This window comes from Corvus moneduloides, chromosome 1 (assembly GCF_009650955.1).
Source record: "Corvus moneduloides isolate bCorMon1 chromosome 1, bCorMon1.pri, whole genome shotgun sequence".
Taxonomy (NCBI): Eukaryota; Metazoa; Chordata; class Aves; order Passeriformes; family Corvidae; genus Corvus; species Corvus moneduloides.
Genome location: NC_045476.1, coordinates 145,814,719 through 145,831,324, shown reverse-complemented (window position 1 = coordinate 145,831,324; position 16,606 = coordinate 145,814,719). Strand labels below are relative to the sequence as shown.

General features: G+C 38.9%; 1 protein-coding gene across 2 annotated transcripts in view; it reads left to right on the top strand.

Annotated features, from left to right (window-relative positions):
* Window positions 1-16,382, top strand: part of DPYS (dihydropyrimidinase) — a 38,716-nt gene extending 22,334 nt beyond the window's left edge. For both annotated transcript variants that reach the window (XM_032131259.1, XM_032131249.1), the window contains 5 exons: window positions 54-195; window positions 2,072-2,214; window positions 11,505-11,712; window positions 13,175-13,280; window positions 16,037-16,382. In XM_032131259.1, coding sequence (XP_031987150.1) covers window positions 54-195; window positions 2,072-2,214; window positions 11,505-11,712; window positions 13,175-13,249 — 568 coding nt within the window. In that variant the 3' untranslated portion in view covers window positions 13,250-13,280; window positions 16,037-16,382. The remainder of the gene's footprint in view (window positions 1-53; window positions 196-2,071; window positions 2,215-11,504; window positions 11,713-13,174; window positions 13,281-16,036) is intronic.
* Window positions 16,383-16,606: the final 224 nt, after the last annotated feature.

Here is a 16,606-nt window from a genome sequence, read left to right as displayed (position 1 = left end):
GTGGTGCTGTCTGGTACATACTCTGACTCATAATGAACTTTGTTTCTCTGCAGTGGTGACCTATCTGTGACAGGGACTGACAATTGCACCTTTGACATATGCCAGAAAGCTCTGGGCAAAGACGACTTCACAAAAATCCCTAATGGAGTGAATGGTGTGGAAGACAGGATGTCAGTCATATGGGAAAAAGGTGTTGTAAGTATATCAAAATGTCCAAACATAGAGGTAATTGATTTCTCCAATAAAACATAATCTCTCAGCAGTTATTAACTCTTCAGTTTCATCAAGTGTGTTTATCATAGGATAACTTATTCAATTGAAAACCCTAACAGTCCTTATTAGCTCTCACTTTATGGTCCTGGAAGATGGAAGAAGATTCTTGGTGCTTAAAATATTTCCCTAAAGAATCATTTTTATTGTTAAGCAGTAAGGAATTGCTATTGTTTCAGTGGTACTGCAAGTACATTTCCTTGAAGCATATTTTTCAATTCATGAAATGAAAGTAAAAGGGAAGAGGTGCCTACAGTTTCAACTCTATCAGCTGTGTATTTTTTCCTCTCTGATCTCTCTCAAACTTAGCCATTGGAGGTGTTTCTGCACTGGTGTGCCTGTCAACTTCTAATTTATGTTTTAAGATATGCTTCTCTAATGTGTCACTTAGCCATGTGATAACATGAAATGGGCACCTTCACATCCCACTGACTTCAGATTCTCACTATCAACACAAGAATGGTTAGTGCTTCTCAGATAATGCCTGATGAGGGGGAAGGTAAGGAAATCTCTTGAGGAATCTGCTGCATACTGGGTGTTACGATCGCTCTGGCTTGTGCAAAACTGTTATGTTCTGGAAGATCTACTTCTATTTAATATTAAGTTTTCTTGCAATAATGAAGTCATGCTGATAATGCACTGTGAAGCATATTCATTTGTCACAGTATAATTACCTACTCACACACTTGGTAAGAATGTGGTTCATGATGTCTCGTTTATCTGTATCTGGGATTCAGCTCCAGTTGGTATGCACAAAACACACGCACTTGTGTCTATACTCACCTGTGGTATAGCTCTAGTGAGATTTTTTATGGTGTAAACTGAAATCTAGCTTGTGGTTTGTATGAAACTGAGACATGAATGTGCTCATCAGTGCTGCTTTTGAACAGTGCATCCTGTTGGGCAAGACAATTTTTAAAAAGTTCAATTGATAATATCCTCCCTTTTTTCACTTGTAAAATATTACATAGCTGTGTGAGTTTGTCTGAACAGCTTCCCTCCCTTCCCACATGCCATTACTTAGAAGAGCAGTGTTCACCATTTTCATTATACTTTTCTTCTCAGATGACTGCTCACAGACCTCCATAAACATGTTTTTATGACATTCTGATTCCTAGACTGACCTATGCACAATATTACAGCCAGTGTAGCTGGCTTTCCAAACAAACAACAGTCATGGAAGCTGGATTAAATTACACAGCAGTGTACAGTCACAAGACACAAGTATATCCATTGTTATTTGCAATTTTGCTGAAGTGTCACATCAGCAAATCTGTTTTTTATACTACTTGATTTCAACATTTACTGAGCACTACTCTACTCTGTGTTATTGCTAAAGAAATTTGCAAATCAGTTTTCCTATACTACACATTGTGCCTTGCCTTGCTGTTACCACCTTTGAGACTCTCCTTAATACTGTCTCACCACTTTCCAAAACCTAGATACTTGAGAGATGTTATGTTTCCTGAGGAAATCGCTGAGCAGGACTGCAGATTTAAAGCCAGCTAAAACAGTTGATTTCATTTGACTTGAGACTGGATCCACAGGGTGTTTGGTTTAAAGTTGTCCTTTTTTTTCTCTTTGCTGTGGGATAAAGTAAGATAAAATTACTGTATTTAGTGAAAGTACATTGATTATGGGCATCTGAGACAAGTAGTTATTTTTACTTCTAAACTCTTCAGTATGACATTTAAAAAAATTGATGTGATGTCACTCACCCTAGCTTTTTCAACAAGAAGAGCATTGTTTTCATTCCTTGTTTAAAAAAGTAATGAGTTTTCTTTTGCATACTCTTTTGCAGCACAGTGGAAAAATGGATGAAAACAGATTTGTAGCTGTTACCAGCACAAATGCAGCAAAGATCTTTAACCTTTACCCAAAGAAGGGGAGAATTGCTGTGGGCTCTGATGCTGACATTGTCATTTGGGATCCTAAAGCTACAAAGTATGTACAGGAAATTATTTCTTGCTCCACCCCCGCCCCCACCATCCCCCATCCAGCCTTTCTGCAGGAAAAAAGAGCATCACAAAGCCTTCGTACAACAATCAGCCTTTGGGTGAGATTATGGTGGTTTCAAATAGCACCTCGCATGAATTAATTACAGGATTTTGTCTCGCACAATAGTGTATGTAAGGAGAGCTCTTTGATCTCTAGATGGATTCAACAACATTCTCTCTGATTGCTGACCAAGTGCAAAAATTAAAAATCTGTACATTATGCAGCCAGGGCTTGGTATCCTAAGAGTAAAACTAACCTCTTTGGGATGTCAGAGCAACTCTTTTTAGTGCTGGAGTATGTTTGAATTCCTCCCACTGCAAAGGGCAGGAGAAGAGCCTGCTGCAGTGTGACCCATTACAAACTTGTGGTTTGAACTTACAGTTGCTTAAAAACTGTTCAAAGGTGGCTTGAACTTACTTTTGAAGCTCAATCTGTTCATGCTTATGCTTTTATTTAAGGAGTTTTCTGATTGTGTGCACAGTAATTCTGCTAGAATAGAGCTTGTTGCACCAACAGACACACAAACAGTGTCCTGGTGTCTCACCCTGCATGACTTGATACCATGGTACATTTTTGCTAGAAGGGACAGGAAGTGTCTTTCTAGGAGCCTCAACTCACCCAGCATACTGTGCACTACAGCTGATTCCTGTCCTCAGGTATATTCACACCATCAGCCAACCCCATAGTCAGGACTCTATAAATATTTCAGGAATTACATCTTGAGTCTTGCTCTGTCTCTTGAGCCCATCCTGGTCTTGTTTAAACTGCCTGGAAATGGTCTGGCAGCTGTCTGTCACAGAGCCAGATCAGCTGGGGAGTTGTCTCTTAGTTGAGATGCCACTGAACTCTGTGAGTGCATCTCCACTGTTCCAGTGCTGGGCAGGGTAACTTAAGTCTGCAGGAGATTTAAGAACCAAGTCTTACCTCTGGCCACCTGTGCACACAGCAGCAGCAGCAGGTCAGGAAGTGTTCTGGGGTGGTTTTCTTCATGGGCTCAGCTCTAGTGAGCAGTGTGACCATACAACTGTGCTTTCAGCCTTTGATTTTTGAAAAGAAAAAAGCTGAACACTCTGTTCATGGTGTAGGAAAGTTCTGAAACGTAACTGGACATATCTGATTTTGGCAGACAAATAGGTAACATGCTCCCCCCCCCCACCTCACCTGCCCAATCCTAGATTTACCTTACACAAGCAAAAGTCTTTTGACCAATCTTCTGGTGTTTTTAATTTTTGGTAATGTAATTCTCACTCATTTCAGTATATTAATGCATACCAAAAGCATGTGAAAGTGTGAAGAAAAGTCTTCTGTGTCTTAAGCTACAATATTTGAAGATATGGAGGTTGCTATTCAGAAGTCCCACAAAAAAACTGGCAGCACCAGCAAAAGAAGTTTCAGGAGTGTCAAAAACCCAAATAAATATAGAGGCCTGCCCAGTGCTGGGTCAGGGAGATTTTCGTGTGCATTATGCCTTCTGGCAGGTTGAGCAAGCATATTTTGAGATACCAGCACTGAGCTATTTCAGGACAGTGAAGTTATGAACTCTGATTAAAAAAGCCCTGAAGGATTGTTTTCTGAACTCTCTTCTGCTCTGCCGGGGGACAAATGAATCTAGAAGGATAGCAGAGTTCTGACAATGTTCTCAAGGTGTTTCATCAGCTCCTGTAATTATTTATCTTTTTTGCCTCTCAAACGTTCCTTCTGCTTCTTCACTCTCTCCTGAGTGCTCTAATTGCCTTTTCACCCACTGCAGCTGTGAAGGTGCAGTTTTTCTTTAAGTATTTTTTAAACATTTAAACTGTATTTTCTTACTGAGCATGCTTATTTTAAGTTCAGCCAATATTTTTCTTTCTGATCTGGTACTGTTCCCATTGTTTATCAGTTTGGCTTTGCTGGGAATAGTCTCTCTGCAGGTACAGTTGTGTGAACTATATGAGTAAGTATAAATAAATCACGCTGGAACTTGTCTATTAATTTCACTACAAATCCTGAAGAGGGTATAAACAGCCCAGAAGAAAAAAGGAATCTAGCTAATGGATTTCAGCCATTTAAGATATTACACAAGGCGCAGCCTTGTGTGCTTTGTTGATTCTGGGAAGTGATTTTCAATTTCACAATAGGCTTGTTCCTCTTTCTTGCCAAGTTCTTCCTCTTTTGTGCATGACTTTTTTTCTTGTTTGCAACTCTAAGTCTTGTAAGGGGAAAATGCAATTTTTCACTTCTGGTTTGAGGTTGTTTTGCTGTAGTCTTGAAATACTGACTGATACCAGCCTAAAGAGTTAGCCAATTGCTGGAATATTGCTGTGAGGAATTGGTATTATCACAATCTGTCAGAGATAGTCTATACGGAAGATTCTAGAGTCATTCAGAAAGGTAGTGCAGCTCTTCAATACAAAAAACTTGTATCCCTACAAAATCAGCTGCATTTCCATGTCCATGTCATTGCACAGTAACAACATGTTGGGTGCTATCTGAGCATTCAGGATTGTTTCTTTCCAGGTTACAAAACCCTCATGAATTCATTTTGACAGCTCTGCAAGCTGGAAGCAATTGCAATTTAAGGTTCTGCTTCCAGCACTCTGCTGCTCTAGCTGAGGCTTTCCTTTCAAGGGTCAGCTTCACTGACTGGCCTATTTCTGTAGCATTTTCTGGTAATTTCTGCAGAAAATACTGTATCAACAATTATCAGATTTTCTAGTGTATTTAAAAGCATCTGAATACTGGTTTTTGCAGAGCTGCATGACAGCAAGCATTATTGGGAAGAAACATTAAATGTATAAATAGGTTAGAAACTGCATTACGAAAGATGTGTTGTGAGTCCTGCCAAAGTGGATCTTTTTGTTAGCTTCCTCATACTTATTCTGTTCATTAAAGACCACATAAATATGAAAGGGATCTGTTAAGTTTATTGCAAGCCATGTGCTACCAAATGTCATATTGCAGACCTCAACACCCTCAGCATCCCAAGTACAGTCTGTGCAAACAGGATTGTTCTGTGAAAGTTCCTTGGGAAAATGCATGTAGGCAGCAAATGTGTACTCACTGTACCATCTTATTTTAATCTGTGTTTTGATCAAGACTGTTCACTGACTTCTTTCAGCTGCACACAAATAATAAAAAAGCCCAAATTCTGTGGAACAAAAGCAACTGTAAAGACTTTTTCAGGAGGAGAGAGCAAAGTAAGGGAGAGGGAATTTCACCTGTCAGCAAGTCAGTGTCCTCTATAGCTGATGCCTTTAGCTATTTGAAAGCAAGCAGGAGTATAAAATCTCTAGGGTTTGTTTCAGCAAGGAATCTAAATACTGCAGTACCCAGTTCAGGCAGTGAAAAGAGCTGAGCATCCCTTGTAAAGGAGGGGCAGAAGGTCCTAAAGAGCTCCAGCTCCCAGCAGATATTAGGGCTCAGTTAATGCAATGTAGCCTGTTGGAGCCTTGCAAGTAAACTCTGGATCAAGTCCCAAAGGCAAGATCAAACACCCATAAGGATAAAAAACCTGTCTCAAATAGAGTTCAACTTTCTAAGTCCAGACACTTCATTATAACAACATGCAAATTGGGAAGCCTCACTCCCCAGGGTTTTTCCCTCATTCAATATAGCTGAAAAGTTAGATACTTCTGATTGCAAAGGCAGAGCTGGCTGTGCAGGTAGCACCATCCTCTCTGGGCTTTGCTGGAGCGGCCCTCTTTGGCAGGCCCAGCGTGTGCCCCATGTGTGCTGGTGGAGCTGGGCTCAAGCTCTGAGCAGGACAGTGGTGGCTGCAGCCCCGGTGTTCAGCTGCTGGACTGGGGTCCCTGACCAGCAGGGATGGGGGAAGCCTGAGGTGAGGATGGCAGGGAGGAAAACAACAGGTTATCTACCTGCCTGACATGACAGAGGAAGATGTGTTTTCTAGTTTGTTTCCAGTATTTTTGCATTTTAAGGGAAATAGTGACTGGATGTGAATCAGCAAGAAGTCAGAGTTCTCCTGTCTGCTGGCATATGTTCCCTCAATGCCTTTGCTTGCATGTAGATATGTTCATGGCTAAATCTTCTGCATTTGTTAGAACCAAAATCTGCAGCCTATGTCTGTCTTATTTGTAGTCAAGTCTTCAGCCTCAGAGGCTGAAGTGGGGATGTTACAACGTTTAAGCACTCTGCCAAGTAACTGCCTGTAATTTTTAGTAACAAAAGAGAGGAAGAAACCAAGATGTTAGCAGAAGATTAGAATAAATAATGCTGCAACTGTCTTACTCTTTTGATGAATGAGCATGATTTTGAATACTGAGTATATGGATAACTGCATCTAGTCACAATGAGACAAAATGAAATAATGTGCTGTACAAATATCTATGCATAGGACAAGTATGTTCTGACATTTTCAATAGCCCCATGTTCTTTTGCACAAGTGAAAGCATGTGCATGCATGAATGTACACTAATTCACCAGAATCCTGCCAAAGACCTCTTATCTCAAATTAAGAAAATGGGGAGAAAGAAGCAATAGGCACAAATTAAAATATAGGAAATTTCATTTCCATAGGAAGTAATTTTTTTTTTTCTGTGATGGTGATCAAGGTTGCCCACAGAGCTTGTGAATCTCCCTCTTTGGAGGCACTTATAACCCAATTTAACATGGCCCTGAGAAACCTACTTTGGCTAACCCTGATCAGAACAGAGGGCTTGGAATAGATGATCTCCAGAGATGCTTTCCAACCTCAGTGACACTCTGGTTTTGTGAACTGTAACAAGATAAGCCTCTCTGAGAGTGCATGATGTACGTTTCCCTAGTAACTTGCTGTTTCCAGAATGTCACTTGGTCTCTTTAGAGAAGTGAAATTCAGAAATGTTACCAAAAAAAATTAAATCTTTCTTTATTTTCTCCTTACATCATTTTTAATTTTTCCCTTGTAAACACTTCAAGATCTTTTCTAGTCATTGAATAGACTAATTTGTGTTTTCCTCTTTGTGTATGCTTTTCTGCAAGCTAATTTCTCATTACTGCTTCTCTCCTGCTCACAGTTTTTCACAAATGTTCACTTCCATCCTGTAACAGCTTGGAGCAATTGGTAGGACCAGACTGGATAGTATTGTTGACAAATTAGCTACTTACCATAATATAAAAATTATTTCATTGTCATTCTCTACCCCCCTTAAAATGATGAATTTTAGGAGATTTGATTGCATTAAATAAAGATCCCATTCCTTCAGATAAGTCACTTTGATCTGATGCTCCTGAACATTAACTTCCTGCCTCTTCTTGCATCTTCATGAATAGTTGCCTGTATATATTTGTATATGCAATTATTGCAATTCCTTAATATAAAGTAGGCCATGGGGTTTTTAATCCACATTATAGGCTTATACCTAGCATTTTCACACACGGATTGTTAGAATTTCTTATTTTTCCCCTTTTCTTTTTCCTGTTCTTTGCTTTTCTTTTTAAAACTCTTAATTATCATGATAAATGAGTGGTGACTCAGAAAACACAGAAAAGTGAAAAATTTATTTTCTCTAGATTTTAGAAAAGCAGGTTAACAATATGTGGAGTTCAAAAGCATCTGAAAGTGATGAGAAGAGGCAACTCACAAAGGCTGATACTGTCCTCAGCAAAGTGGCATTTCTCACCTACCCCCACCTCTGAAAAGCTCAGAGATACTGCGCTGTTAAGCACTGAGAGAAGTTGCTTACAGCTCAAATACTCACTCCTACACAAATTGATTTTCTTTGGCAGCTGTCAACAAAGCAGTTGTTTTCAAGGACAGACATTATTACTATTTTTTAAATTAAGTAGTTAATTGATTGTATAACAGGCGTCCTCCCTTTACTGAGATGTTGAGCAGCTATTCTTGCCTAAGGGCTGTTGTCTACAGCATTCCTTCATATTCCTGTATCTGAAAGCTTTAAAGAAATCTGGGTATGTATCCATTTCCATTAAATGTAATTACATTCTTCATTTGCTTGCTTATGTAACCTTGAAAATTAAAGGGATAATACTCGTGGTCAAAGTTTTGGTTCTAGAGCTGATGTATCTTCATGTCCTATGCATTACGAAAGGTAGAAGATCACTCTAATTTTTAATGGGTTCCCTTCATCCATATTTCCCTCCTGCCCACCTGTAACTCACTATTTACTGTTTCAATCTCTGACTGAGGCATAGACATGTTTGTTGAGATGAAAACTGGTACCTCTAACTCCTTAACAAAGCTTTAGGTCATAACTTGACCTGTATAATCTTGACTTTCACCCTACGTGTTGCTGCATTATCTTATCTGCTGCTCTTTTCTAAGTTTCAAGCTGCAGTTTGTAGTTTATAAGTCCTTTATCACACAGAGCATAAATAAATACTGTTCTACTAGTCACTGAATCTTCACACAGTTAGAGGAAATCTGTCAGTTTTTCTTGGACTAAATTACTCTTTGACTCCAAACTAGTTGGACAGAAATATGGTGTTGAAAAATGACAATTTCAGAAGCATGTCTTCCTCTTTGGTACCAGAGGAATGGCAGTGTTTATATTAATAGCTTTAAATTTCTTTGCAAGCCAGGTGTATCAAAAGAAGCTGAAGTGAACTGCATGGAAGCACTGACGTGAGTAGGAGCTATACAGGAGCAGGTGTCTTTACAGTATCCTCTTTATAGAGGAAAACGTTCTTTTACATTTTGAAGTAATTGTTCTTATCTCAGTCTCCATTTAAGAAAGGTTGTTTGAAACAAGAGCCACTGTAATTTATAAGCAGAATTTGTGAATTTTACAGATTTTATTTTAAAAATACAATACAATTTTTTGAAACCTGGATTCAGAACCTGTTCTCATGATGAGTAATTCCTTATGTCAGGCATCACTTAGGATGCTGGAAACAGCTGCTAAGTTGTACTCAACTATGGTGACAGTCCTGGTTTCTTGGATTATTAGTAGGTTACAACTGTTTTTGCCATTAGCTGAGAGCAAACATCAGAATTTTGCTAAGCTGCCTGCTACTGAAATTGGTGATACAGCTGTAAACAGTCTGTTGCATAAGATTGCTGAATTGTGATGTTGGGACCCAAACAGACCATCTAGTTCTGTTTTATTTGGTTGCTTGCTTGCTTGCTACCTGAAACTTTCACTGACATTGACAATGTCAGAGGGTTAAATCACAGGCAAATTTTTGGTGATTTCCATCAGGGAAAATGCACTTCACCTTCAGAAAGGGCAGCATGATCTACAGCGGGTTTCAACAGAAGAGTTATAAATGAGTTCTACAGAGGTTTGTTGTTGAGACAAGCTCTGGAAATGAATTTTGTCATATTGCAAGGTTTAGATGTACAAATGGCTATTACTTTTAAATGTGCCGACTTCCATTCATTTTGTATCTTTAAATTAAGGACGTACTTTCCTCTGAGGCATGGTTACCTCTAGTGATCCTGCTCTAGCACATTTAAACAGCTCACATGTTGATGAAGGATCTTGTTTATTTTTTTGTGTTTCCTCAAATTACCTTCTCCATTTTTCTGTTCATGTCCTGGTACTGCTGTGCAAATCGATAGGATATATAATCAGAGAATGCTAAAGATAATTATATTACAGTTGTTCTTACTTACTGCTCTAGCAATTGAACCCATAAGGCTAATGCAATAAGCTAAAGGAGTATGCTCACAAACTCCATATAGGGCTATAACAACACCCATGGATAAATTAGTTTGATAGTATTCAATAGGACCAGTGAAAATCAGAGAGGTTTGACTTTTCCCAACATGAATCTACCAGGTGATGCTGATATTGGCAAGCAGGCATGCATAAGTTTTCTGTCCAAGGTGTGCTGTATAAGGCAAAGTTTTTATTCCTATGGGCAGATTGGTCATAGACAGTATTTACATATATACAGCCTTTGAAATGTCAGTTATCACCAAGATTTAAATGTAGCCCTTAGAAGAACCAATTTCTCTTAATTCAACAGAATGATAAGAAAGGAAAACTAAGTATCTTTCCATGAATTCTTTTCTCCTCTGTATAAGTAATCATGTCAAATATTTAATATGATTAATTTTGAAAGTGACTGTATTTCAAGTAAGATACAGATTTTTTGTGGTTTTCTCATTTTGAGGGGGATACTGAATGAAGTTTTAGAAAATTTTTCTCCAAATTGATCAATATTTTAACCTATTAATATTTCATATTGCTTGTGACTTTGATAATTCCTTTGCAAAAAGATGTACTCTGGAAAAATATGAATGCATGTATATGAATTATAATATATGCATGATAGACTTTTCATTGCGAGCACCCATACTGGAAAAAGCCCAACTGGCAGCCAAAAGCATGAAGCTTCCTTCTTTTCAGAAATGATGAATGACAGTAAAAATATAAACATTCCAAATAATATATATAATCTGTAGATTGGATACAGGAAGTTAATAAAATAATTAGCTGAAACTCAAAATTCTTTTGACCAGCTGTAGTTACAGTACACAGTAAGTAGCTCAGTAGGGAAAATAAACAATAAAGGAAGTATACACAGCCTGCACTTCCAGATAGTAATGTCAGCTGTAGCATTGGCTCCGCCTTTAAATTAGCCAGTTAGGGTTGGAGAAATGGAAATCATATAGAATGAGGTCTACATATACACAAAGCAATAATACCATCATTCAAGTGAGTACTGTTGAAGTCTGAAATTATAATTTACTTAATACCCTTGGAGGAAAGGTATGTAGCAGTGTGATGTCATTATCTTTTAGCAGCATTGAGATATTTGGGCCGTCAGTCATTGAATCAATCCAGCTCACACTAAGCATTACCAAAAATCATTACCATCTACTGACTTCCCAATGAAATGGTCTTTTTGTGAGACTCAATATTTGAAACATTGCAGCTGTGCTTTTCAAACTTGAAACTGCAAGTCATTCCAGTTAAAAGGTCAGAGCTTTTTCTGATTGAATTGTGCATAGATATTTGCTTGACAAGGCAAAATGAAATCATGTTATCCAAAGAAAATATTACAGCCTGGGTTTTTTCCCACTAATCTCTTTTGTAGTGGAAAATTTTGCATTTCAAGGCTGCTGAGTTCTGTCCTTTTGACTCCCCCTTCATTCTTTTGAAATGCAATTACTGTTCAATGAAATGTTACTGTGCTATCCTATTTTTACAGCTGCTCTATGATGTACTGTACAGTGTTGTAGTTAAATAACGTTGCTAAATTTTTTTCTTACATCAATTTATCAAAATTTTCTAATGAAGTAAAAGGCAAGGATCATAGTAATTTTGTGTGTTGTTTTGTAAACACAGGAAAATATCTGCAAAAACACATCACCAGGCAAATAACTTCAATATATTTGAAGGAATGGTCTGCCATGGAGTTCCAGTTGCGACAGTTTCAAGAGGCAAAGTGGTTTATGAAGGCGGAGTTTTCAATGTCACAGCAGGAGAAGGCAAATATGTCTCCCGTCCACCATTCCCTCCATATGTCTACAAACGAGTCAGGCAGCGGGAACAGGTTAATTAAACTAATAAATCTCTGAAACGCCTTGTACAACATGAGGATAACTAGCTCTTGGGAAGAGAAGTTTGGGGATTCAATGGTAATTTTCCGTACTAATCAAAATATGCCAAGGTGGGAGGAAAGGAAACGAAGGACTCAATTTTTATTGCTCCTTATCTTACAGAAAAATATTATAGACTAGTTCCTGCTCTTACAGTAGTCTGTACAGCTTGTGAACTAAGCCTCAGTACTTTTAAAAATAAACATGTCCTACTTTCAATAAAAATGGACAAAGTTTTTCTTCTGAGTAATCTAACTGCTACATTTCATCACTGATTTCACTGAAAATCAGAGAGCCTAAATATCATATGCAGGATGAAACCTTGCACCAAGGAAGAAATAAAAAATTTTCTAACTTTTTCATGGATGAAATATTTTGAGCTAAACCCTGCAGAGCATTGAACATTTTGCTGTCTTCCAGCAAGAATGTGTTAAAAGCTGAATATGTGCAAAGGGTACTGCTGGGCCAAGCAAGATAGCTCTGTTCAAGCTTTTGTTCTATTTTTTAAAGAAAAATATTTCAAATACATAAAGATTGAATTTTCAGTGTCTATTTACTGTGCAAGCATTCATGATGCTTTTGCATCCTTACTGTATTGTGAATAGGATTTTCAGAAGCACACTGAGTAAGTACACTTTAAAATCACCACCTGAATTAATGGGATTTGCTGCAGGATCTAAAAATTGAATCAGACTAGCATTCTTGTTTAATACGGCCCAGTGAAATGCCCCCAAGATAATTCTGTGTATTTCCTTCTGCTGTTGTCTTGATGGACTGAGAAGGGCTTTGCTCCAAAGACCACAATTTCACAGGAGGTAGTGAGCTGCTTGCAAGTTCATACACATAATACAGTATCAAAACTACAATAAACTGAAATTTGTAAGATATTTGATAATTACACAATTCTGAAAGACTTCCATGAACATATCAGTTTTCATTTCCCTTCAAAGCTAGAGAGAATTTTCCCTTAACCCAAATATCAAATGCAGCATGTTTTCAAAAGTGATTTTTCAACCAGCTCGGCCTCCTGTAGCCAGCAGCTAGAATAGTGGGTGATAGATATCCAAACAAGGCAGAATTTGCTTCGTTTCATTGACATTTATTAACCTGATGTAATTAATCTGATGTATTAAAAACATCACTGGAAAATGTGAATACTCTAACAAATAGAAAAATCCATAACATGAGGTGGAACATGTCAAGTTGCTTCTTTAAAAAATGGATTTAGAATTGGTTTGTTACAGTGTTGAACATATTTAGCCACCCGACTCCTGATGAAAGCTGAAAATGAAACAGTTTAATCCCAGTGCATTACATAGAAAGATGGATTATCACAGGACTTCTATTTCAATAATGTCCAATTAGCAATTGCAAAGGAAGACAAAATAGTGAAATATTTTAAAAATTTTATTGCAGGTATCTCAACCTGTTCCTGTCAAGAGGGCACCATATACAGGCACGGTCTCAGGAACATCCGTCACGCGAAAATAACAGGCTCATTCCCCAGTTTTGGCTGTTGCAGGTAACCATCTCCTTTGGTTAGTGAAAACTATTTAATGCTTCTCTGAAACTTCAAGAAAACAGAAGTGTAGCAGGTTGTCTATCTGGGGACAGGCTTGTCTGAAATAAGCCCTCTCAGAAGCTGAGTTGTCTTGGTATCTGTAAATTTGACGAAAAAGGTGTGGCAGCCCAGGTATGGAGAACCTAATTTTGATTGGAACCTCATTTAAAAAGTTCAGTTGAAAGAAACTGAGGAGTCTAACTGCTGAACTGAGACATGGGTATGAAGGCCCATCCAAAACCTGAGTTCGGTTAGCAACAGGAGAACAAAATGAAGGATGAATATTTGACTTCCAACTTTACAGAAAAAAAACCAAAATCACGAACAAAACCAGCTTGATGTGAAAAACTAAAATGTCAGTGTCTCTGTGTTACACAGTAGAACAGCCATTGAAAAGAGAATAGGTTTAGATTAGATATTAGGAAGAAATTCTTTACAGTAAAGCTGGTAAGGAACTGGAACAGGTTACCCAGAGAATTTGTGGATGCCCCATCCCTGGAAGCATTCAAGGCCAAGCTGGATGGATGGGGCTCTGAGCAGCCTGGTCTAATGGAAGGTGTCCCTGCCCATGGTAGAAAGGTTGGAACTAGATGATCTTTAAAGTTCCTTCCAACCCAAGCCATTCCGCGATTCCATGAATTGCTGCAGTCAGTGCCAGCAGTGTTTAATTAATATAAGCTCATCACTGCTAACAGAGGAGTTACACCCAGCATCTCCCCTTCCCTCCTCTCCGGTGTTCACAGTGTGTAACTTGGTTATTGACAATCTTTGTATAGGCCCTGGTGCTTGGCAGATCTTTCTATGAGCTGATTTCCTTGCTAAGGCAGCAGAAATCAATTAGCCTTGTTTTCTCAGTCAGTTTTCTGTTAGCTTGGTGAGTTGAAGTGTCTCTTAGAAGGTCTTAAAATCAAGAATCAAACACGGTTAGAAGGGAAAAAGGGATTTTACCTATTTATTTAATGATCCTTAGGTGCACCACATCCAGGTGGAACGCGCCGAAATGCACGCCGCAATGCACCCCCACAATAGATTGAGTGACACTGTTGTGTTGCCCGAGGCAGCACAGCATCCAGCTGCAGATGTCCTTGGTGTCAGCTGCAGCCCGCAGGGAAAGCTGGCTCATTCGCAAGGAGCGAGCCCCAAACAAAGGTGGTGTAAAAGGATCAGTGGAGGCAAAGGACAAAGCAGGGTCTTTGCATAGGTTCCTGCTGGTTTACTGCAGGTGGAGAGCCCAGGGACAGAGCCCAGGGACAAAGACCAGGGATAAGAGAGAACACAGCCTTTTATACGGGGGTGAACAAAGGGAAACAACCAATGGGGATGGACTAAGGGGGAGGAGCCAACAGGGAAATATCCAATAGGGATAACCTAGGGGAGGGAATTACATGAGTAGACCAATGGGAGTGTCGAGGAAGGAAGAACTTTCCAGAACTAATACATAAGCAATTAAGGGAAATGCATAAACATGAGCTTATACATAAAACTGGATGGAGAACTCCTAAACCAGTAAACTTGAAACATGTAAACTAAGAACCACTAGGAGCATGGGAGCTCGCCATAACCAAGGGGTGAGGATTAGACCATGGTGGAGACCATGGAGGCCTGTCCACCAGTCTTCTGAATGCTCTGCTGCAGTGGCCACTGCCACATGCACCACAACAATTGAGTATAACATTATAGGTCTTACTAATTAGCATATCCATCAAAGATTCCCCAATGAGAGGCTCGAATGAGCCCTCCCTCCCCAAGGAACCTTCCCCTGGATGGTTCTATCTTAGTTTACAAAACGTGTTCTGGAGAGGACCTTGGTGTCTGGGGCATTCTGATCCCTAACTGTGAGGCTTCTAAGATGTTTAGTCTCCCAGCTTGATAAATAAGTCTAAGAATGTAGGCTAAAACCCACTAAGAATACAAAAGCTATATAAAGGTATATAAAAGGGGTATAAAAGAAAAGGCAAAAAAATCATCATGGCATCAGAAGAACCTAGCGAAGATCACTGCAGTGCAGCATATGGATGGGGTGAGGCAGCTGGGGACAGGGACTAGTGACAGCCCCTCACTCTCTAACTGTTTAACAAGCAGAAGACCTGCTTCAGGAAAAGGTCAAAACTAGGTAAGTCCTTCAGCAAGCACAGTTAAGCCATGATGCTGCTGTGTGCCAGCTGCAGCTGAAATGATGTCTGCTACAGCAGGGGAGTTGATAAATATGGGTTGGGGGAACAGTGAGTGACAGGAAGCATGACAAAATCCAGGCTGAAGTTTTGGGTGCATATGTGTACCAACAATGAGATCAGCTGGTTTGAGAAATGATTTCCCAACAGATGAACAGAAAGCTCCAGTTTGCACCTCACTAAAATGAGCCTGTTCTTAGTGCTAATTAATATGGGATAGGAACAAACCTGCAATGGTTGGGGGGGTGAAATTAGCTTTTCCACATTTCATGGTATCATTCCTTTAAAGCTACCTTACAGTGAAACTCATCCAGGGCATCAGTAGCAGCAACAGAGTGCAGTATCCTATTTGTTTTTCTCTGCCATAAGGGAAAAGCTTTTCTAATAGAGAGCACTAAAGGCTAAAGCTTCAGTAGAGTGAGGGAGCAATAATCATTCTTTCTAGCTCCTAGCAGTCCTTCTCCATTATTACCTCTGAGTGAAAAATTGCAAAGAAGAGATTTTCTTTTGAAATATGATATCATATTGTCTTTTTCTTCTCTGTAGATAAAAGCAAATGAAAATGACCTTGCTGCCCCCACGAGCAGTGCCTTCTGGTTCCAGCAATCAATCCACAATCAACTTATCAAGAGCCAACATGAAACAACAGTAACCAATAAGCATTATATTTGTCTTCCTACATAAAATTGTCCTTGAAATTTTTCTTTGAAAAGATTTTTGCTATAATAATTGGAAAATTCCTTTTAGAAAATGGAGTAATAATAAAAAAATAACTACAATTATAATGTGGCAACAGCTCTGTACATTCTTAAAGTATGTAAGTTTTGGGATGGTATTTCTTAATGTTTATCTTCAAAAGGTATCAGCTAGCCAATAAAGTAAAAGCAATGAACGATGGTGTTTAAGCACATTTTTTAAACTCCTGCTCTTTGGGGTCCCAAGAGATTAATCCTAATTGTCTAATTTTATATGTTAGGAAGACCTCTATTGTGCTTGGCAATGCAGAGAGTTCTGAGAGCAGATGCTGAATTTTATTTTTTAATTTTCCCTGTCTGGAAGGGGTCAGTACAGAAATATGCTGATTCAGCAGAGCACTCACTATTTTGGAGCTGCTGC